A 24,695-nucleotide genomic window follows, 5' to 3' on the forward strand; every position below is an offset into this window, starting at 1 on the left:
AACTGTTTAATGATGTCTTTGCCAGATTATTTCTTTTACTTGGTATCAAGTTAAGTGTATTATAAAGCAGAATTAAATAAACTCCATTGAGTTCGCACATTTGATTTGGACAGCTGTAAATTTGAAAGCCGCGAGGCTCTTTACACTCAGTGTGCCTGAAAGGCCAGTGCCTTGCTGCAGAAGAGGAAATCAGCAACACATTGAACGACTCTATGCACTTGAACAGATTTTACCAGGGTGGGTTTTTTGATTCATTGCTTCGAATTTGGCCAGCTGAGCAAAAAATAACCCAAGGATTCAGCAAGACAGCCACATTGCATCTAAAGGTGAATTGTCTCTCTGCCTCGCAGCAGCCCTCAGCATCTGTCCTGCCGGGTCTTGGGCCCGGGCACAGCCTGCCTGGGTGGACCAGCCCTTGCCAAAAACCTGCTGGTACCAGGTGTGCCCTGCAAAAGTGACAGGATCCAGGGGACCGATCTAGTGCCATGGTAAAAGCCAAAGCATTATGTTGGCAAGCATGCCACTATAAACAGAGCTGGGCACGGCGTTGATGTGGAAAGTAAAAATGTTAGTGCAAAAGTAAGTCTGAGAGCTGAGGCAAGGTCAGCCAAAGCTAGAGCTGACTGCCTACGGAGAACCCCTCTTCCCGAGCACTACCGGCTTCACAAACTTTCACCTGCTTGAGTTGAAATTCCCCACTGTATCTGCTACAGAGAAATACTAGCCACAATTCATCTGCTTAACCAGTAAGATTAGCAAAAAAAAGAAAAAAAAATTGTTGGTGTTTTCCAGTTCAGTGTTTCATGCCTTCACCAATAGCTCTGCACTCTTTGAGAGGACAGACTGACTTGAAAGCAGAGCAGATGAAAGCCAGACTAAGAGGGAGGGGGAAGAACGAGTGGGACGAGGTGTCTGTCAATGCTGTGCCCTATCTAGGCCACAAGAGAAAATCAGGATGGGGAAGGAGATGGAAAATGGAGCTAGAGTGACAAAGGGAGCTGGGAGAAGGAAGATACGGTGAGGTGAGACAGGATTGACAAATAATGGACAAAGAGAGATGGGGCTGGCTAAGGAGTCCAGGAAGGGAGATCTTGGTGGAGGTGAGAAGCGAGACACCCTGTATGAGGAGAGCACACGGGGGTGCTGCAGCCACCTAAGCCAGGGAAGTGAGAGTTACCAAATGGGGGAGGATGGGGAAACCCATCAGTTTGGAGTGCCACACACAGCAACTTGTCATATAGGAGAAACCTTGTTAGGTCATATAATCAATCCACAGCTGTGAATTGCTGTGAAAAGCAGGAGAGCCAGCACTGTCGCACCAGCCTGCTCACCATCAGCAACTCCAAATAGTCTTTGGGTTGTAGCTGGAGGTGCACAGACCCACTGCTCCCATGGGGCCTCACCCATCACTCCTAGGAAAGCTCCAGCTCTTTCCCCAGGATCTAACCATTTCTCTGAGTGGATGAATCTCACCTGAAATGGGTGCTTGCCGTAACAGAGAAGACACACTTCTCACTCTCAGTGCGCCTTTTTCCTTTGCCTAAAAGCAGCCCAAGTGCAGAGGAACACAGGTTCTCAAGGGGGAGGAAATTTTTGCATTTGCTCTTTTCCTTCATACCCTCCATGCTTCACCCTGAGTTTAAACTCAGCAGCAGCAAGAAGCAGCTTCAGAGGACCTGCAAAACCTTCCCTACAGGAGAGTCCAGCATTTGGTCTTGTCTTCTGTCCAAATGGACAAAAGATGCTGGATCTGCCTGGCAAGACTCACTGGCTTGGGACTGCCTTTCCCAGTGGGGGACAGTGGTTATGAAACTCGCTCTGAGAGCTGTCCCTGTTTGCAGGCTCTTTGTTCAACAGTGCTGCTTGTTTCAGGGCTACAGAGTGGTTTGGAATTGGACATGGCTTAAAGGAACAGCAAACTGAGGTGCGAGGTTCACTGCACCAGCAGCTTTCAGGGTGCTCTGCAAACACCCCAGGGGAGGCTTTGCTTTTTCGCTGTGAAATGGCATGCTTCAAAAAGCACTCCTGCAAAGGTGAAGTGGCCAGGAATGCCAGGACTGTCCCTAAAATGCCTTTTTCTTATCAAGGGTAGTGGCATGATCTGTCTAGATAGACCTGATTGCACAACTGCCAGCAACAGACCATCATGTGGCTCAACTCAATGGACCCAACTCTGTCCCAAAGCAGGGCTGTGTGGGCATAGCCAAGGACAGCATAGGAGTTAAATACCAGGGCTGCTGTCAGCTATATACACAGCCTCGCACTTTGTCCTGACTTACTAATACAGTCATGCTCCCCAGAGCCTCCCATGTTATCTTCCAAGGAAAGGGGGTTGTAGCACTCATTCATTTCTTTTGGATGATGATATATATAAAAGGCTTTTAAGAATCAAGAAACAATTTCGGCCAATTAAATAGTCCAGATTTGCATGATGACAGATCCCAGATGTGATTAAAAAAGACCACTGGTGACATGTCTCCTTTTTTTTTTTAATCTGTTGAGCATTTGTTTGATTATGGCTGCGGAAAGCAGCAATACTATCCCAGCAAGATCTTAGAGCGGGAGACTTGCCTGGGAAACGATGACAGGACATGGGCCATACATGCTACCCCACAAAGTAAATTAGCACATGTGCTTCTGTCTGGCTGAAGGATCTACGTGTCTGTTTTTATAGCTGGTATCCTACAGAGGCAGATGCATGTAGCCAAGGGGACTTATTTCGACTCAGCCATCAACTCACTGATAATTTTTAATAAAGCAAACTTACCACGAGCAGGGTTCAACTTCTGTATTTCAAGAGGACTGGTTAGGAAATAGAGCTGCCCTTACGTCAAACCCAGGGATAAGTGGATACATTGCAGGGTTGGGGAAGGCACTTTCCTGCTACCACGCTACACAAAGTGGCAACGCCAAGATGTTTTCTATAGAGGCTAACAGGCTCTGTACTACACAGTGACTCTTTCTCATCCCGTGCTGCCAGTCTTCCCTCTTATTCACAAGCAAATCCTCATGTCAGGCACACTTTAATTTAAATGTCCACATATAAACATTTTATAAAAGAGGATCAAGATTAGTAGGGTGAGGCCATGTATTTTATTAGACCAACTGATACGGCTGGCACACAGTCCCTTCATCCAGGCTCAGAAAGAAGCAATAAACTATAAGCTAAATACAGGTTAGAAACAACTGCTCTTTCTTTAACCTAATTATGTTAATCAGACAACTTAAGAGAAAAGGGTTAAAGAAGGTTTATAAGCAACTAGTCGCTGTTTTTGGGTTGCCTACAACTATTATTTCTCTTACAAGAACTTTAAAGAAAGGTATATATTTCATTATGACAACTGCTTTTCTATGAAAACTTTTCCAAAAAAAGCTGTATAGCATTATTTCTGCTGCATAATATGAAATGTTAAAAAGCAGATGAGCATAATGTTTATTGCCTAGTAAACTATTTCATTCCACAACACGCATTCACCATAAACCCAGAAACAGAGCTCAACCTTCTGAAAAATAAAAATCAGGACAGAGACAACTGCATGGCTCTGTGAACCAAAGGTAGAAGCAATTAAATATCCTGCTTTTTATTTGGTTTAACATTTGTTCCTGGGTAAAGGAAGTACTATTGTTTTGAAAAATATTGTAATATTAGCGGATCTTCAAGGTCCTGGGCTTTGTAAATCTATTTAACTTTTAAATGAGAAACATCTGCAAATGAAAGAAAGTAATGTATTTAACATTTAGCTGTTTTTCAGCATTTTCTCTAAGTTGCATAGGGTTTTCACATATTAAGTCTAGTGCTAGTTCTACAAATCCTAGGGAAAAATAAAGCCTGAACAGAGACTGAATATTTAAGGCCAAAAAAAGACTGAACGTTTTTTCTGGGTCTTTGAGAAAACATCATATGAACTGCATGAATCAGTAATCAACTTATGAAGAATGGAAATGTCAAACCCTAAAGGGCAGCATTTGGAGTCGGTATTTCTCCTTCCCTGAGGAAGGAGAATCAGCTGCTTTTCCTGAGAAATATATACAACTGTATACGCATACCTCTATTTGCACATCTATGCTTATTTATGAGAGCGGCGTGGGCAGAGTCCAGGCAGAGCAGAGGTGCCCTGGGACGGGCACTGCGCCAGCGCCCGACAGTAGCTCTTGCCCCACAGAATTTATGACCTTGGTAAATTGGACCTTCGTTTTGCAGATGGAGAACTGAAGTACATATGACTGAGTGAATTTCTGAAATCGGCTGAGGAAGCTTTTGAAGGACTGAATTCAACAGCTGTCAAGTGAGCAGGCGGCTGTGTGGTGCTTAGCTGCTGACTGAAGCTAAACCACGACAACAGGGCAGCCTGAGCTCTCAGAAGCAGATCCCCTAGCAAAACTTCTTGCTGCCCTCCAGGGGGATCTGTATTTGACCCAGAACAGCTCTTGTTTGGTAAAAGCCCAAATTATGAGGTCCCTGAGCAGGAGGTACAGCCACGAAGCCTGGGTGTCTGTGTTACAGAGATGCAGGACGGCTGGGCTGCCAACGGACCTGTTCTGAGTGTGCACAGGAGCTGCGCCGGTGCCACCAGCGCACGCCCCGCACGTCAGCAGCAATGCAGAACGGACAAAGGAAAACCTCGTGTTGTCTCTCATTCTTTCCTGCTCTTGCAGCTTTTACAATCTCTTTATGGCTAATACCGGGCAGCATGAATTACGATAAATGGCTACAGTCTTGCCCTTTTTGGCATGGCAAAAGAGCTTCTCTTCTCAATGCAGAGACTTGTCACAGTCAAGAAAATTATCCAAGCCCAAAAAAGACATGAATTCATTAAAATCCACAAATCCCCTGTGCGGACAGTCTTACTCAGAATTACAGTGGTGTTACTTTGGTTAATGTAAGTTCATTTTTGAAGTGAATTAAACTAAACCAAATTAAGAACATTTTAATTAGTGCTGAGCTCTGCAGAGGGAAATGGACTACTTATTTCCTTTTGTAGAATGTGTTTTTCTTTTAAACTTAAAGGAAGATTGGACTGGCTGCAGTGAGCTCTTTAGCTAGACCTGACACCAATACTAACCCCTGTACTATTAATATTTGTCAGTAAAAACACTGAGCTTCACAAGATCTTTTTTAATCATGTAGAGGGAAAGCTTTCTGACATGCTTTTGAGAGAAACAGTCACTCATTCTGGATAAACTAGAATGAACCAGCATGCAGATAACTAAGCACACTACACAGCACAAATTGCATCTTCTATTTATGCAGAATCAAGTCAGAATTGTAAAGATGGAAAAATTAATTTTAATTGCATTATAATTCAGCTTTTGTGTAGAATTCAGAAATATTCGGATGTACTTCAGTCTCAGATTTTATTTCCATTCTTCTCCTGGACAAAATCAAGTGACAACATCTGGCTCAGGGTATGTGTGTATTTTTTTTTTTCTTTCTAAGTAAAATGTATTGTTCACAGGGGGATCGGAGATTTAGATTTTTGCTCAATCGTTTTTGGGCAGCTCCCCCTTTTAGCAAAGTTTGTTGGCTAGCTCTCCTTACAAGTCATCATTACAGGAAGCTAAGCAAAAAACAGGGGAGAAAGTTAGACTTTGCTTGAAATCTCTGGAACAAAAGTGCCTGATCCAGCAACTTATTACCAAGGTAGAGATCCTGTGCTGTCACTCCTATTCCACACAAACACAGGCAGCAGGTGAGCCACGTGCATGCCTCAAGCTGCAGAGCTGGAGTGGGCATTCATAGCAGGTCATGGAAAAATGTGGGCTTTGCTGAGCATTTCCAGAGAAAGCTCACCAGGAATCAATTCAACTGCTGAGAAACTCCCACAGAGCGAAAGGAAGTGAAGATAGTTAAACCTGTTTTCGTTGTGGTGTCAAGCTACACAAGTGCATTACAGCATTCCTGTAGACTACGCTTCAGTGTGCGGTACTGTAATGTGCTCACAGTTAGAAAATGCAGTTAGCTGCCTTTTGTTCACCAGTATCTCAGTTGGCTGGCTGGCAAGTCTTGATAAAGAAACAACACAGAGACAGATAACGTCCCAAACCTCAGCAGTGAATTAAATACCAGCGAGGGTAAAGTCCTGTGTCTCTGGATAAGGCTGCACACACATTATATGGGGAGCCTCCATGGGCAGCTGCCCAGCAGCCCGGCTGGCTCACACAACTGGTGATGGCACACACAACTTTTCTATCGGGGTTGGTGGTTCAAAGCCAGCTCAGACCAAAAGCGTTACAGTAATTACCCTCTCATGGCTGGCGTACAGTGATAAATTAGTTGATGGCAGCAGCAGACAATTCTTAATGAGTGACTTTTCATACCAGAAAATCACCACCGTTGCCAGTGATTGTTAGCTTTGTTGAGACTTAGCAGAAAAGCCACAAGGAGGATGGGGCATTGCAGCTGCCTGCTCTATCTTCTCTGTGCATGAATACGGAAGCTCGGAGAACAATGCGGCACCCTTCAAATGCTAACCCTGCTAAAATGAAAACCCACTGGAAGCCACTGCAACTGCTAAATGCTCTGCAAGGGTGGTGGCTTTGAATGGGAAATGTGCCCTGGAGAGCATGGAGAAACAAGGCCCCTCTACTTGCATAGCAGCTGCCTGCATAGGAACGATCGCCCAGATCATGGCTACTTCCCAAGTCAGCCAACCTGCGCGTACACTGCTGCCTGAGCCTGCAATGCGATACCTCGAGCGTGGTTGCTCGTGAAGACCATCAGCCATTCCCTTGGAAAACAGGGAAGGCTTTACATTCACAAGTTTCGCGCCGTTCTGGCAGCAGTCCAGTAAGAGCAATTATTGCTGTTTTTCTCTATTGCCTCCTTGACTTAAACAGCACCAGGCTCTTCTGCCCTGGGAGGGAGCACCTGACTGTACTGCTGTCAAGGAAGCTCACTCTGGAACATGGATCTCAGTCTTGTATTTCATAACATACACGTTTCACACATTAGACAAAACACCTACCTGGCAAGTCACTGTACAGTGCTGACAGAAGGTATTTCAATCAATGGAAAAATACGGGTTTATTGTTAATCAGATATCACAAGTATAAAACTGCATTTAAAAATAACAAGAAAACCCCCAGTTTGTCTGCAGGGTCAAATGGCCCAAGGTGCTGCTTCAGGAACAGCCTATGTGCAATACATTACGACTTCCAAAAGATTTCTTCTCAAGCACATAGTAAAGGCAAACAAACAGAAACCCAATTTCAGAAAACCATCCGGTCAACAATTACTCACCCCACCAAATCCTCTAAAGCGCTGAAGGATATCATTGTTGATGAAACAGGACTGTGCAGGATCATGGAGAGCTTGGTCCAAGAGGCGGTCGATGAAGTAGATGCCCGGCTCGATCGTCAGCACCATGCCCTGCTCCAGGCTGCGGGCGGTGCGCAGGCTCCTGAGCCCTGGCAGGTCAATGCGCTCCACTCCCTACAGAAGAAACACTGGTTCTGACAGACAGAAAGGCAATCCGTGTTGACCTTTTATCAAGACCCTCCTATGCTGACTGCTCCCTAAGAGACCCAAAATACAAAAAATAATTGGGAAGTAGAGGACTGAAACCATGCTGTACAGCTACCTCTCTCTCATCAGTCCCTCATTTAGCTTTCACATACAGCGATGACCAGCTTTCAACTCAACACCCAAACTGTTTTTTGCACTACAGAAATCCTGGCTTTGGGTATGCTTGGTACTGTCAGTCTCTACCTTGGGAGAAGTACTGCACTACAGAGAAAAAATAATTACTTGCGCTATTTCTTTCTATACCCTCCCTTGCAAAGTACAATATTTTAAGCGACCTGCAAATCTTGAAATTCCCCCTCCACGTCATGGATGAACTAGCCAAACTATGCAGCAGAGAACAATTTCTCCAAGGATATGCAAATGCTTATTCTCACTGACTGTTATTAAAATTACACATTTATGATCTTGATTCAGGAGCAATGAGTCTACACATGACCTCATAAAAGCAGCCCATTTAAAACTAAACTTTTGTCAGATTCAGACTTTCAGGCAACATGGTGCTGACTGATATTATTAAAAACTAAGTCAAAACAAGTCCTGACTAGCAAAACATTCTCTTCTTCCCAAAAGCTGGTAAAGTAAAATGATATATGAGGACGTGCTTAGTCAAGGAATTAGAAACACTGCAAAGACTAGTTCAGGATATTAATTTTCTTCCCCCAAATGTGCCAGGTATTGCAACATCAGAATAAATATATCTCAATCCCATTAGCTTTTTGAAAATTCTTTGCAACTGTACCAAAATTTCATCAACAAAATATCGTGATGACCAGTAAACAGCTCACAGGGCCGCGAGCTTGCAAATATGCACACACACTTTGCTCACAAAAAACTTTTCTGCTTCAGCCAGTAAGTCAGAGGTTAACGGGTCTGCAAGACCAAGGCATTCTTTATCTGGTCTCCAGGTAGCATTCCCAAATCTTGCTTCTGGCCAAAGTCACAATAATTTTCCTTGCCAGCAGAAGGGGTGACTCCTTTCAGGATCGCTAGTAGCGTGACTGGCATCACGAGGACGAAACATCCCCTTTCTCCAGGACAAAGCGCAGTGCCCAGCGCTGCCCTCGCTGCCTGGCAGCCGGGGCAGCAGGTCCCGGCATGGCTGCGCTCCTGCGTTTCTGCCATACCAATGCAGGGGGGCGGAAGGAGGCAGGAGCATACCCTGCAGATCAGCCACGTTTTCATCTCATTGAATCATTCGCTCTTCAAAGTGTATATAGCCCCACAGTACTGTTTGCTCCTGAGCTCCACTTTCAGTTCAGAGAAAGCCTGTTTCACAGAAATCCTGCCTGCCACAGCCACTCAGCAGTGTTTGTTTTATTCTCACCGGTCACCTAAGCAATACTGGGGTTGCTTTTTTCCCTTTGCAGAGCTTCTGTTCCAACACATGGCATCTTACAGCAGCCAAGATTTTCAGAGCTCACCAGCCTGGACATCCACGGGTAAGTTTGCTGATTTTTCAGAGATGTGGAGCATTTGCTTGCCCTCGCAAGCCAGCAAGTGTATCCTGACCATTTTCACTGTGTATTCAATAAATTTTATTTCATATATTTCATCTGAATTTTGCAGAGCATTACATGACACTAAAATAAGAAAGCACGATTTCATTTTACTGAGGCTAGGAAACAAGAATACTCTGATATTAAGCAAGGCACTTTGCATTTATATTCTTATCAAAACCCAAAGAGAATCAATATATTTCTAAACTTGAAACAATAACTGCACTGAAATGGAGCCATTTTTCTTTCTGCTGCCGCCCCATGGGGTTTGGCATCTCACACATTCATTGTAATGTGTAAAGGAAATGAGGGCATCCAATCTTGTGGATTAATCTCTCCATGAGCTGTAAACAATTAGATTAGTGTCTGGACCTTTTGGTGTCTTGCCAACTATCTATCAGCTGCTTTACAACAAACAACCCATATTTGGCTTTTAAGTACACTTCTCTTCAATTCTACTTGTAAATGCCTTTTCTGAGGCAGTCAATCCAAGACAGATGCTAGAAAGATGAATGCGCAGCGAGGAAAACAATGGCAAACATCCTCTGAAGGCAGCCCTGGCATGGCCCCCGCATTTTTTGGCCTTTTCTTAAAACAAATGAGGTTTAACACTAGGTGTGACAGTCAAGCCTCGATGCCCACTTCATTTACCTCTGTACAGCCATTAAAGCAATGGTAGGCATTTTGTCTGGACCGCTTGCAGTCTGATTCTACTTTTACTACTTCCTCCAAGAAGCTAACAGCATGTTTACAACTCGGGAGCAAGACCCAGGGATTCACGTTTGGAAACCTCCTTCAGCAGTGCAGGCTCCCTGGGCCATCAGCAATGCAGGGAGGGCCCCTGAGGCACCGAATACTACTGCTCACCCAAAAGTAAAATTTTACCTTCTCTAGAAGGAATTCACAAACTCTTTTTGATATTCCCCCATCCTATCTCAACTCTAGGTTGTGTGGGCTCTTGGCTTCATCTCCAGGTCTTTGGCTTTTGCAGGCACTGAAGTCACTGTGTGAACAGCAGCAGCTACATCTCTTCCATGAAAGCATCTCTAATGGGCCTTCAGAGAAAGTGTAACACTGCTCAGCTTTTCAAAGACAGCAAGCAGGACACCAGTGGGTGGGCTTGCAGCGAGGAAGACCTACAGTCCCTTTTAACAGAGGCTAACAAGGTGCTCACCAAGAGATGCATGAAATGGATGAAGAGACAGACAGGTTCTGGCTATTGCATGTACGTGGCCATGCATACCCTGAGCGGAGGACAGCCCCAGTCCAACTTGCTGTGAGGCTGAAGGACAACGTGAGCTTGGACAGGGAATGAGCAGAGCGGGGAAGGTGACCGAGTGGGGGAGATGACAAAATTCCTTCTGTTAAGAACAGCGCTGAATTAAATGTACATCAGACTATGGCTTCAGCATCCCAAGTGACATCTGATCTCTGGGCACTTGTGACCATCTTGGTAGCCACCACGGCCATCAGGTCCAGGGACTGACAGTTCTCAGCTCTCAGTCTGCTTCTGTTTTTTATGAAAACTAGGACAAACTGAAGATTTTTTTAATGACTGAAACACCACCACCCCCAAACAGAAGATGACAGGTTCTGAAACAAGGACACTGCCATTTTCCGTAAAGTCAAACCCTGTTGGGAGAAAAGCCTGATGGGGAAACCTCGCACTGTCGTCCATCAGTATGAATCTTCTGCCATTAATGGAATTTCTTCTTTGTGAGGAGGAAACTTCCCCACGTTTTACAGCTAAACAATGAAAGCCTTGTTTTCAACAATAACTGTGATGTTGTTTTGTAGTCAGATGAAATAAAGAGTAAAAACGTGAACACTGGTGCAGCAGCTGTGTGGGTATGTTTCTATTACCGTTATATCCTGGAGGCCTGGCCACAGAGCAGGACCCTGTCACACTCAGTGCTGTACAACTGTAAAGCATAAGCTGGTAATTTGCCTTTAAAAAGTGTAGAGAATAATCCAGAAAATATTAACGCCTAAGCATCTAAAAAGAGACTCCCAGTGATATTCTGGGAAAATTACTTTTCAAAGAACTGTTTATTTTCCTGTATATTGCAACAACAGACTATATCCAAAATTGTTTTCTAAGACTGATTTTATTTGGAGGTTCTGCTCACATTTTAAAATTGAGACACTCCCCTCACAGTAAGCACAGATGTATGACACTGTCATTTGCGACTGTACTCCTGCCAAGAACATCAGATTCCAATTAATGGTTCATGTAAGGTAACAAAAAACAGCATGTCTAGGCAATAAGGACTGTCAAGGGAACAAGAGAATTATTATGTAAACTGATTTCATTACTATGTAAGCAAAATAAAAGTTCAAATTAAGTTGAGTGTGCAGTAATATAAAATATAGATCTATTTTTGGAATAAGCAGGGAATTAGGAAGTATGCAAATATGCCTATCCCCCAGAAAAGTGGCTGTGGAAGACTAGAAGTTGCAATATCCCCAGCATACCTCAGTATAAGGATGAATTACTGCCTGCTCCTAAGCAACTCAATGGTTAACGGGGGTATATGTTGCTTTTTCCATGGAAGAACTGCAATGTATATCATGCTGGATCTTGTCCCACAGACACCGGCTACCAGGCAAAGCAATCAGTAGCAGAAATAGCTCCAGGCCCACTCAGGTGAGCCCGATCTTGGGTCCGTCTTTGGAGCAGGACAGAAGAAAACCCCAGGTGATGTTTCTGTGCTGGCTGGCTATTGCCCACAGGGCCATGACACAAGCTAGGGATGCAGAAGCACAGAGATGCAAGGACACCCTCCCCTCTGAAACCAGGGGCTGCAATGCTTAGTTGGCATCACCCTGAAGTTTCCTCAAGCAAGCAATGGCAGCAAACATGGCCACAGCAGAGATCACCAAAGCTACTCACAACTGCAAATACCGAACCACAGTAAAAGACTCATGTAGCGACACAAACTAGTTTCTGGTACTTTTTTCCAGCTAAATCATCACAGAACTTTTTTGAGCCTGACAAACAGACTGTCCTAGTTGGACCACATCCAATACAGTGAAGTCCTAACCATTTTACCAAACTAAGTGCAATCAAGTATTTAAATCAGTCAGAATACTGACATTATATTTAGATTATATGAAATCAACACCGAAGTGAAATCTCAGCTCTTTCACTCTTCCCTATTCTCCCACTGTGTATACCCAACTTCTAATTAGCTCATTTATTGTAAAAAGAACGGAGCCCTATGGAGCTAATAAAATAAAAGCGTTGAATTCCATTTCACTTGTCTCCTGGTCCCTTCTCTCTAAGCCCTTGTTTCTCTTGCTCAGTGTTACTAATGACGATTAGTTTATTCAATCTATCCTGCTTTTTCCCAGCAGCCTGAGCTGCCTACAGTCACCTGAAGGAACTGCTGTCAGTCCTGCCTTTGAAATCAGCAGCAGGTTACAGAAGAACACGCCCCAAGCATCACATATCACTTGTGGCATTTGCAAGTCAAAGCTTCCACTTCTGCAGGAGAATCTAATTACTAGCTGGAGCTTTTGGGACACAGCTTAAAGTTAATATTGGGGGAATCGAGGGCACATTATGTTTAACTGGCTATTTTATTTGAAACATTTTTGTCTTTTCCTAGATATTAACTGTGGTATCAGGTTTAAGCTGCCTCATAAGTTTCCTGTTATTGCAGGGAATGAGGAAAAATCACCTGCCACTTATTTGAGGCACCGCTGCCTGCTGAGTCAGATAGAGCTGAATTTCAACCCATTGCTACAGCATGGTTCTGAGCATAACTTCCCATGTCATTTTTGCTTCCTGATCCTCAGATGTCACCAAGCTCCACTGCTATCATAACGGAAATAATAAAACATACAGATTATATTTTTTCTTTTTTCTTAAAACCTAAGCATGAGGAAAAAAAAAAGAGATAGCAAATAGTAAAAATCACCAAGTTGACAACTACAACATAAACCTGGAAGATGAGGAGAATATTTAGATAGAGAATTCAAAAGAAATGAGATAAAGAATTGCAAAAGCTACCAGCAACACTGTTTTAAAATTAGACCAATGACAAGCACCATTTAAAATCTAATGGGCACATTTTCTTGTGACACACAGAAAGCATACATAGGCGATGGCCTTAAATGAAAGGGCTTTTTCTTTTGTGATCCCAGTATTAGTGGGAATTGCATAGCAAAAAAATGAAAGTATACCTATGGTATCTTTTATACCTTGCTTTTACATGTGATGGAAAGCAGAACTGTACTGTCTTGGTTTTTCTCTCCTACTGCGCCTAGAATGAGTTGTTCAAAACCGCACAAGCTCTGTTAGTCTCTGCTAGAATTTCAGAAAGATTTGGACAATAAATATTCAGATAAAATCTCTCTTAGCACACAAAGTCTTTTGCAACAAACTTCAACAAGTAAAACAAACATAAGCAAGTATCTCCATCAAAAAAAATTAACCAGAACTAATGAAACCCAAACCAAGCAACAAAAAACCCCAAGTCCACGACACTTTCTTTCTCAGAGGAGGAGGGAAACCCTGTGGTACGACAGGGTATGGTGCGCACCACGGCACCGGACTGACACGGCACCTGAGCCCTCCCTCCTCTTCTGCCTCTGCTCAAGTCCTAAGCTCCCATAAACACCCAAACTCCAGCATCTGTCCTCACAGGGAAAAGCTGCTGGGAACTGATCACAACTTTTCTGACCACATATGAGATGCCACAGCAGGGTAAGAAGATCTATTAACCTAACCCTGGGAGGGGTTTAAATCCCACAGAAGAATCTTAGGCTGCAGGAAACTCTCCTAGCTGGTGTTCAACCCAACAGATAACAATAAGCACTATGGATTTCAGTGCTGCTCTGCATGGAAATGCTGTAGAATTGAAAGTCTTCACCAATTTGTTTCTTGCCTGCACTCTGCCTGCTCAGTGGCCCACACAACTATATGGCTCTGCTATGCAGGAATTCAAAGAATCAAAAAGAAAGTGATTCAAGAGGACCCCATGAAGCAGAAGCAGCAGATTTTTTCTCCTAATCTTTTCTCAAGGTGTACAATCGCTTACAAGAACAAAACCTAGAGCTAAAACTGGTGAAAGGCCCTTTCACTCCTTGCTCATATAAGCGCCTACCATACAGGTTGTTTCATGTTTGCAGATCCTGGATATGCACAGCTAGAGCAAGGCTTTGCAAGGTTATGACCAAGTGAAGCAATTTGCATCACTGGGGCTCTACATAACAGCTTTAGGCTCCTTGGTAAATTCACTTCATCCTCTGCTTCTTAAAGGAAAAAACATTAATGCATCATTTGCAATGCTGACCACAAAAAAAATTGAAATAATCTACTTCAGCATAAAGTAGGATACATAAGGAAAATAATTTTTGCCAGAACAAGAAAGGGAACAAGATTATTCCTGTATTCTCTAGTAGGTTTGGTGACCTAAATCCCCAGACAGTCATCTGGGATCTGGGAGCAAGCTTTCTGTTAGAGCCAGATGCAGCTTGTACACCTCTCTGAGTAGCAGAGATGTTCCCCAAGCATGCACAGTAATGGAAGGACATGGATAACTCCAGGATCAAAACAAACCTCTGACCTTAATTTGCTGATGCAGAATAGCGATGAAAGGATCAGCTTTTCATGAGAATAGAGAATTGAATTAAAACTTTAAACTAAGGTAAATCTCATAATTTTAAAAGACAAAACAAAATGAAGCTCTTAATTCGCAAGACGTTAAAATCACTGTAGTTATTAACCTAACTTAAATTAACTGGCTTATTATTATAGAAAGTCATCAAATGTACTTAGCATTCTTTAGAGCCTTACAGTCAATTAATATAACATGAAATTGAATCAACTCAAGCATCTAGAGACACAGAACCTAGATTTAAATGAAAACTTCAGCCCCATCTACCTCAGGGGCTGAAAATTTGGGATCACCTACCACATTTTCTCCATTGCAACAGGCACAAACCCTCATTTATATCCCATATCGAATTTACCCAGAAACAAATGAAAGAGTGTGGGAAAACCATCTCCATGATTAAATTTTACAGCTGAAGCTAAGCCCAGTGGAGTTTTCACCCTTTGAAGCTAGCTCTGTCTGACTAAGGGCCAGATTTTCTGAAGTGATTAGTACCACTGGGGCTGGATTTTCAGAACTGCTCAAGTTGTAGTTAGACCCTTAAAAAAAGCAGACAGATTTTCAAAGAAGTGTTCGATGCTTGGTTTCCCCGTGAGGAATACCACGGTACACTGCAGGAGACCTGATTCCCAACAGGGCTCTTGACTGCCAAGTACTTCTGAAAATCAGGACATTTACTTACGTGCTTCAATGGGAAATACTGGTGGTTACGGTCTTTTAAAAACCTTGCCCTAAACACAGTTGCTAAGCCACATTTATTGCTGGCCAGAACCAATTATTCTTTATCATGGCAAAAAAAAGGAAGGGAAATGTTATATTTTTCTAATATCCCAGAGTATCCTTTGCAGAAAATGTGCAAGCTTTTTACAGTGTTTGTCAAAGAGGAAGATATTGCTTCTTCAATGCTGCATGTGAAAGCAGCTTACTGGAAAAGATGAAAACTTATTATTGCCAATTTTGAAAAAAGAAATCTTTGGCTACTAATGAATAACTAATCTAAGCTAACAATGTCTGGAAATAGTTGTTTTGGAACACACAAAACTTTGTGACGGATAAAAATTAGGAAATTAAAGCTTATTGTATTATTCCAAATGTAACTGTTTACACTTGAGGAAAAATAATGGAATAATATCCACTTGGAAAGTTTTTATTTTTAAAAAATCCTTTGTAATACTCCCAGAAATTCCCTCGGCCAAAAGCAAATAACTTGCTTCTTAACCAGCTAGAAAAAAGAGCATGATACTACAGGCATGGGCTCAGTGTACAATAAACACACAAATGGCTTTATGAAATTCCTTGTGAAAATCTTGCTAGCTGGTAAACATTTAAAACGCACCAAAAATTACTCCACAGCGTACTAGATGTCTTCAAAATGTGTTTTCTCATGAAACAATGAGGCACAGACAAAAAGCCTTCTCCCATTTAATACAGACATGTATCACACTCAGGTGAGAGGTGCCCAATTGCTCATGTTTAGATTTACCTGGGGAAAACCACATCCCCTGAAGCCTTCCAGTGCTGCCCCGGCACCGCAGCCCTATGGCTCCCTCCTGCCGCGGGCCAGGACCGTGCCTCCCATTAGAGCTTCAAGCCTAATGAAGTTCACCCCATCGACAGGCTTTGATGTGGGTTTTCCACCATCAGGTGCTCCAATGTTCAAGGACCTAACCTTAGTCAAATGACCCAATATAAGGAACCTCATGCTTTGGGTCAGAGAGAAGTGATGGGTCTAACAGAGGAGTAATTAATGCCGCACAGAGAGTTTAAAGGGGCTGCCCTTCTGCAGAACCCCAAATTAATTTTTTTTCAAACTAAGCTGATGCCTACATGCACATTTATAGGCAAATGCAGGACTTCAGCTATTTGTTTGTGAGCTTACATACATGCTTCCCCCATATTCAGGAAATTTATTTAGCATTAGATTTTGAAAGTAAATTAGCCATGCAAACATTCTTAATGTAAGACTGCAGTTGCATGTCTACACAAACAAATAATTTTAATATTTAGAATCATAGAATCATTTAGGTTGGAAAAGACCTTTAAGATCAGCAAGTCCAACCGTTAACCTAGCACTACCAAGTCCACCACTAAACCATGTCCCTAAGCACCACATCTACACATCTTTTAAATACCTCCAAGGACAGTGACTCAACCAGTTCCCTGGGCAGCCTGTTCCAATGCTTGATAACCCTTTCAGTGAAGTAAAATTTCCTAATATCCAGTCTAAACCTCCCCTGGCGCAACTTGAGGCCATTTCCTCTCGTCCTATCACTTGTTACCTGGGAGAAGAGACCGACCCCCACCTCTCTACAACCTCCTTTCAGGTAGTTGTAGAGAGCAATAAGGTCTCCCCTCAGCCTCCTTTTCTCCAGGCTAAACAACCCCAGTTCCCTCAGCCGCTCCTCATAAGACTTGCTCTCCAGACCCTTCACCAGCTTCGTTGCCCTTCTCTGGACTCGCTCCAGCACCTCAATGTCCTTCTTGTAGTGAGGGACCCAAAACTGAACACAGTATTCGAGGTGCGGCCTCACCAGTGCTGAGTACAGGGGCACAATCACTTCCCTAGTCCTGCTGGCCACGCTATTTCTGATACAAACCAGGATGCCATTGGCCTTCTTGGCCATTTGCAGGTATATAAATCCTTATCTGCACAGAGCTCTGGTATTTTTTATGCATGTTAAGTATGAAAGTGGAGAACCTGACACATTTGACAATACAAACCCCAAATCCATTTTTATCTCGAACAGGTTGCTCTTTCAAAACTATGGATAGATTGGCCTGCTTTCAGAAAAACAATGCTTAAATTATATAATACACTGGATAATTAACAGTTATAAATTTGGTCATTTGTAAATAAAAATTACTTTCAAAAACTGATTCTGTTGCTCATATGCCACACTACTGAAACCTGCTGAGAGATGGAAGGTGTATAGGGTCTGTTGCTCTATACTCCTCAAAATTCAGTTCTAGAAATCTCCCTTGAAATTAAGGTACTTTCTCTAACCTTCAAAGCATACAGTTTCTAAATAAAAACCAAGCCTGGTACTTTTTTCACTCTCACAATTCTTCTCACTTGTTCCCAAAATTTAGTTATCTCTTTACCCTACCAAGTCTTGAACACGTGCCCCAGTTTACATAAGTCCACCAAATTCAGAAAGGTTATTCACAACACAAGTGAAAACAATCTAAGCAAAGGCATGCAACATGGGGGTCCTGGATTTTGAAGTCCATGAACTCTCCAAGTAATAACATCCCTTATGCTTTGCTGAATGCCTCTATTTGTATACACAGAGAGCATGCACTTGGGAGAGACAGACAGGGAAACATCCATCCTTTCTGTATTAGCTAGTGAAGAAATCTTAAAATCAGAATAGGGTTGCTTTTGATTTTTGTTTCACTTTTATTACATACAAGTTTATTAGCTGATGCCAATACATTGTCATCATAGCATTCTGTCTCAATAATAATTATATTGTGAACATAACGAGTACCCTCAAATATTATATACTGTTTCTTCCCTGTCTGCAAAAGTGAACCCAGCAATAGCAGCTGTTATGTAGCCTGTCCACCCAACATGAACAAGCTCCAAAATATGCTTAAACCTTACCTAAAAAGTTCTTAGTTTCTTTTTCAGGTTCTTGTAAAAGAACATCTTACATAAGACAGAAGGCAAATGATCCATTTTCATACTGTATTATTGAAAACCTTAAACAGTCAGCCTCAAATAAACAAAACATAACACACAGAAAATCCTTCTGACATCTTCTGAAGCTGCTGTAAACTTCCTTTCTTTATTCAAACCTTAAGTTCAATTCCCCTTAGAGATTTTTTTTTTTTTTTAGTATTATGGCAAACATCTTACCATTCATTGGTTACAGAATTTTACCTATTCTGCTTTCAGACCACAGTCATGAACCATCATGTTAATTCAAGGAAAAAGATAATCATTCTGTGTTTTCCGCAGAAACTCAGAATACAAGAGGTTACGCTTTCACATTTGGAAGACTTGATGGATTTTTTCTTTCTATTCTCATTCCAGGACAACACATCTACTACATTGGTGCCCATGTTGACACTGGAGATCAAAGTTCAAGACAGGAATATGAGCCAGCTTGTTTCCGTATGACACAGCCACCAGGATTTACTAGCCCAGGTGCAGCAGTGGGCTCCCACAGGTGTCTCACATCTGGAATGGAGCAAGTATGTCTTCCCACTACAGGTCTCAGGTACACTGAGATGCTCTCTGTCACAGCATAGGGTATGCTTGAGTGATATATGTCGCAGCGGCAGCTCATGGAGGAACAACACAATGTATGTAGAAATTGAACAGATTGAGAATGCCCAAAGGTCAGCATCAGTTGACTTCTCCCCATAAGCAATTTATGTTTTAATGAACTAATAGATTCCCTTAAAGTAAACTGCATAAAATATCACATCCAGAAAAAGACACACTTAAATGCACATGTGCTCCACCTCTGAGAACATGCAACTGGCTAATCATGCATAAACTAAGAGAAATGCTGATCGAATTGAGAGGGGTTAATCTGCAAGGCAGTTGAGAATGGACTAACACTAACCTCTGGGTAGCCTCCAACGTCATGCACATCGATTCCAAGTAGATGTCCAAGTCCGTGTGGCATAAATACTGCACCCAGATGAACCTTCACCATGTCATCTACATTGCCTTTCAGAATGCCAATTTTAGTCAACTCCTCCAGATGGACTCTGTCAGCCAGACGGTGCATATCAGGCCAGGCGACCCCTTAGAGAGCAGAAACAAACAGCTGAGTTAACTATTGCTAAAAGTTTTTAAAGATGACTTTCAAAAAGCAGATGTAACACGTGCCCTTTTTTTATATAAAAAACAAAGGTGGAAAGAGCAACTACATTAGCACAAAAATACATTAAACAAGACAAAATTATTTTAACATGCATGCGAAGCACAGAAAACTAGAAACGAGAAACAGCAGCACCTTATAATCCAGATCCATGTGAAAAAATGTTAAGACACTGTATCTAAGCACGTCTATGCAGATGCAAAAGTATCAGTGAGTTTTCTAAAAGAATATCAACTGTAAAATGCAGTTACTTAAAAGGCAGAGCATGAAATATTACTATCCTATTATTTCCAATAATGATCATACCCGTTTAGAATATTTGAGATGGACAGTACTTTTCTATGGACATAGAAGATTTAAAGCCCACATCTTTCTGGCAAAGACATTCTCCAGAAATTAATGATTCCCTTGTGTTAATGGGCTGTGTAAAACACAAGTCCTCTAATACACGTACTAAAACAGCATTACAAAATACTGTTGGTTGACTAGAGACAGAGTGCCAGGATACATTAGATTTCTATTATTTTGGTATAGGATACAATTTTGTTTGACAAACTGCTGGGGGGAGGAGGGAGGAAGAAAGCAGCTCTTTTGTTAGTAACACAGTACTGTCTTAATTAGTTCACCATGGCTTTGAGTCATCATCAACAGAGCAGTTGCAGAGTCAAGGCAACTAGGGCTAAGGTACAGTAGAAGAATATTTTCCTTGTTCAATTTTGGCATGATTAAATAAATAAAAACCGAGCAATTTTTACGGCCAAAACCTCATCAAGTTCCATTTGCTTTAATCCAGTTAAACACACAGCTCTAGGGTCTTGTGAACATGAGCGTCATATCATAATTCTATTAGCACTTTTTGCTGAAAGTACTGAGGCTTCAAAGACTGAAATAAAATCATCTTATGGGAGTGCTTAAATAAAATTCAGTTGTCTTCTATGGCTCTGATATAAAGGTCAGAAACAAACTGCAGAGCAAGCAGCTGCTCTGTCTTGCACATGGTCCACACAGAAACCAATGCACCTTTACGCTCCCATTAACACTGACTAGGAATCAGCTCAGCATTTAAATGAGTTAACAGGCAGCCTCCTTTTCCCCACCAGATTACTCAGAGATCAAACTTTTTAGCCTGTTGCATGCATGCAGCTGAAGAAGCACCTTCCTTGCCCAAGCAAGACCACAAGAGGTGTGCGGCACAATACGCTGGACAAACTCTCAGCTGCTGTTTCCTCACAAAAGCCAACAGTGCCCAAGTGCATGATGCTCATCCACAAAACACGTGCAGTCTTCCTGTTCAAAACGTGCTATTTTTGTGTTTTCTCTCCTTTAAAAAGGAATTTAGATTTTTACTTCTGTAAGAATTAATAGAACTATAACCAGTTGTTCTTTGACAACTATGTTCAACATAATTATACTTTACAATAATTTATCTTTTTATCTTTTTAAACATTGATTGTATTGCAATTTTCACTTCTCTAGATTCATCTATGTTTCACAGCTATCTCACAATAGGCTCCAATCTATTGCATGATAAATTGAAATCACTGCAATCTATCGTACTGATATTACTGATATCAAACTGGAAGTATTACTGAATCACAGTTGGTTTCCTGTTTATTTTGTAGTTGTGGGAATACAGAATTTCTGTGTGTAACTCCCAGTTCAGCTTCTGCATTTTGAAGTCAACTCCAACTGCTCTAGAAGTCTTTAATATTCTTTCTGGGGACACTAGATGTTCTTTTGAGATCTCTCCCATGATTTCTTAGCTGAGTATTACTACAAGTCTTCTATTTTCATCCCCATGACTGCATAGCCACATGTAACATCTGACCCTGGTCAACTATTTGAAGCCTCATCCTCTTTTGGAATAAATGAAGGTCAAAACTCTGTTGCCATAAGACAAAACACAACCATCTCCTGGATGCTCTGAATCAACTTAAGATGAGGTGCCCGAGAGAAGAACTGAAGATGAGGTGCTTGCTGTTTGCAATACAGCTTCCCTCTACAGCTGTGCTGGTACTATTAGTCTCAATCCAAACCCACAGACTCCACTCACAGAGATACAGCAACCTTTATCAAACTAAGGAAGAGATACAAGGATTAAACTGATCCGAAATTAAAACACCAAAAACATATCCATTTGTCTGCAGAAGTTTAATACAGCAAATAAATGACACTACTACCCTGAGAAGACTGCTGTGGTTGTAAATCCTGAGTATTTCTGGGCACTGAGCAAATCCATTACAGTCCCTTCTTCCCTCCCCTCTCCTTTTTTTCTTTTTCTCTCATTGAGAAAAAACAGGACTATTTTCCCTCTCTTCCTCTCGCCCAGAGCTCTGCATTCTCTACCTGTTCTGGTTTTTATTCATCTTATCTACTTCATTAGAGACTGAGGACAACAAAAAGCTCCACTGCAAAATAAATAATGAGGCTGGATGGAAAATCTGCAGCTTTGGACTCTCTCTTGGAACAAGGGCAGTGCTTTGGGCAGAGCCCAGCAAAACGACTCTAGACCACACTTATCTTCTAGCTGGTGCCATCAGTTTTGCTAGAGATGGGAAGAACTTCTCCAGCTTTCTCATCCATGCTGCAGAAGCTGTAGATTGCACTGGGACAGCTCTGGCTGGAGGGAAATTCAACTACTGCTGGAGGTGCCCTGCTAAATAGTACAAATCTTGTTTTACAAGTAAATAGGTGTTCAAATAGTCTAATTAAAAAAAAATATTTCTAGATAGATTGCATTTTGTATTCTATTGCCTGGCTTCACATTTTATTCTACTATAACTACAGTGTGGTGGTATTTTGCACCCCCCTCCAAACCACTTAATCTACAAGCATTGTATAACACAGTCATACACACACAGACTATTACTAGTGTGCTAAGACAAAATACGAGGATATTTTTGAGCTGACTAGAGACAGTGAACTAAGTGGAGTGACCTTACTGGTTTCCACTTAAAAAAATGGTGACATCTTTTGTCTTGTTTGAGATGAGCTGATTCCCATCATGCTAGGAATAAACTTTAATAATAGGGTACACACAGTTTTTTCCCCCTTTTTTTAAACAGGCAATTTGACAAAGAAAGAGGATGTAAATGCAAATCTTCAAACATTTCCTAGTACCCTTATAATCTCAAAAACATTAAGTTTGTTAAGAGAAACAACTACTTTACAGTAATAATGCAATTACTTAAAAGTACAGAACACAACCTACTGAAGAAAGGAAGCCATCCTAATTCAAGAAAGATATCTTGGTATATTTTATACATAAAGTATACTCATGTTATACACATTTAACACACAGCAAACAGAGATATACAAGTCCTCAAATTTATTTTAAACCTAAAATTGTACCAGGTTTATCTGGCAATTGGAATCTTTATAATACAATGGCCTATGCAAACCTAGCTGTCCCTTGGACTGGCTGGCATGTCTGCACTCAACTGTCATTTAAGTTAACTAGTAAGTATACTCTAAGAGCAAAAGTCCACAAATTCTGCTAATCTATTTTTCCTGTGTACATACTGAACTTCCAATAATTGCAAGAAGCAGAGAAGGAAGGACAAATTAAATATCACAGCTAACTTGACTAGGAAAGCCACAAACAGAATTTTTTGGTACTCTCACATGATGCGCAATTCAACAATCTGGACGTGCCAGAAGGATTTGCAGTGAGGATATGTGAATCCCTGTGCTAAAGCACAGAGATGTCTATATTCTGTTCAAATGTCTGTGTGCACATCTATGTGTGGATAGCTTTAGCATGTTAAAACAAAGAAAACAATAATAAAGCCTCTCTGCCCACAGCCAGGGAACAATCTGCCCAACAGGACAGCATTTGCAGATGTGAAGAAAAACAACCAACTAAACAAAACTGAATGAATAACATTTTGTACAAAGAATCCTTAATTCATGGAGGTTACTTGATGTTCAGGCACTTCAGTTTTTTGGATTGATGTGGTCCAGTGGAGACCTCTCTTACCTGCCGCAAGCTGACGCAGCAGAAGTCAAACACCATATTAGCATTCTTGTAGCGAGACAAAGCAGTTAAAAAACAACTGAAAACCACAACAAAACAACTTCCACACAAGTGGCTCTAACATCAGTTACGTGAGTTACTGCAACGGCTGACTGTTTTGCAACACCAGCCTGCACTAACCTCCCACCACCAATCACCCACTAGGATGCTTCACTGATACATTATTCAGGACTACTATTTTTAAGCTTTGGAGAAGTTTATCATAGTTGCAGACATACTTTTTGTGTAAAAAGGTTAGTTCCATTGTTATCTTTAAGCCAATTTATAAACCAATTATACTCCACTGACAGGTGAGGTTTAGAAAGCTAGATTGGAGGGTCCTTGGACTTTGACAGCTTGTACCAAAATGAGTCTGCACTCAGGAAAATCTGCTGATGATGTGTCTGCTCCATTCTTAATTCTCTGCCAAACGAGATACTGGGTAATACAGGTCACTGAACCAGCAACTGGCTCCCCAGGAAAGCTCAGTTACCAAGGCTCATTAGGTTGTGATTCGTTACCTACCACGCAGCATGTGCTTGGGCGAGAGGCCAGGACAAAAAGCACCTTTTACACCAACCAAAGCGTTTGAGATCCCTTGAGACAGAGAGTGAACTACACAGAAACAACCAGACAGTGGATATGTCCAATAATGAAATGCGACAGATCATGGATAAATTAAACAATATATAACTACAGAGGCTATTAGTTTTCAGATACCATGCTAACAGTATAGCAGAGATTTGCAGACATGTAAGGTACTGTGTTTAAAAATGGCAAAATTAAGGCATTAAGTTTACTACAAAGGGTTTTTAAAAATTTATTCCCATCAACCTGAATGTTACCTGATATTCTTAGATACTAGCGTGACAGAAAAGAAAAAGATAAAATAGGTATTGTTGTACTGCCTTGAAAATATTTCCTCTCTAATTATCTGTTTTTTATTATCACCAAATTTCAAATAAAATATCATGTTTTAGGGACTCAGAAACATCGTATGAGGATCTCTGCAATAATCTGTGATGCCTTTGATCACACTATTGATAGAGAAGATTTTTGTTAAAAAAAAAAAAAGCTTCTAGTGAAACCACAAATCACAAGCATCTCTATCTTTTAACAAACATACCATAACTTTTTAAACAGTAGAATTAAAAAGATGAGTTGTTATAACACATCACACTATAAATTGTTCCTCAGTTG

At 41.6% G+C, this 24,695-nt stretch overlaps 1 protein-coding gene across 1 annotated transcript in view; it reads right to left on the reverse strand.

Moving 5' to 3' along the window:
- Positions 1 to 24,695, reverse strand: part of PEPD (peptidase D) — a 144,881-nt gene that overhangs the window by 1,781 nt on the left and 118,405 nt on the right. Inside the window, exons 13-14 of the mRNA XM_075510771.1 lie at positions 19,220 to 19,404; positions 7,241 to 7,432 (exon numbers count right to left, since the gene is read on the reverse strand). Coding sequence (XP_075366886.1) covers positions 7,241 to 7,432; positions 19,220 to 19,404 — 377 coding nt within the window. The remainder of the gene's footprint in view (positions 1 to 7,240; positions 7,433 to 19,219; positions 19,405 to 24,695) is intronic.

Source organism: Mycteria americana, chromosome 8 (genome assembly GCF_035582795.1).
Source record: "Mycteria americana isolate JAX WOST 10 ecotype Jacksonville Zoo and Gardens chromosome 8, USCA_MyAme_1.0, whole genome shotgun sequence".
In the NCBI taxonomy this organism is placed as follows: Eukaryota; Metazoa; Chordata; class Aves; order Ciconiiformes; family Ciconiidae; genus Mycteria; species Mycteria americana.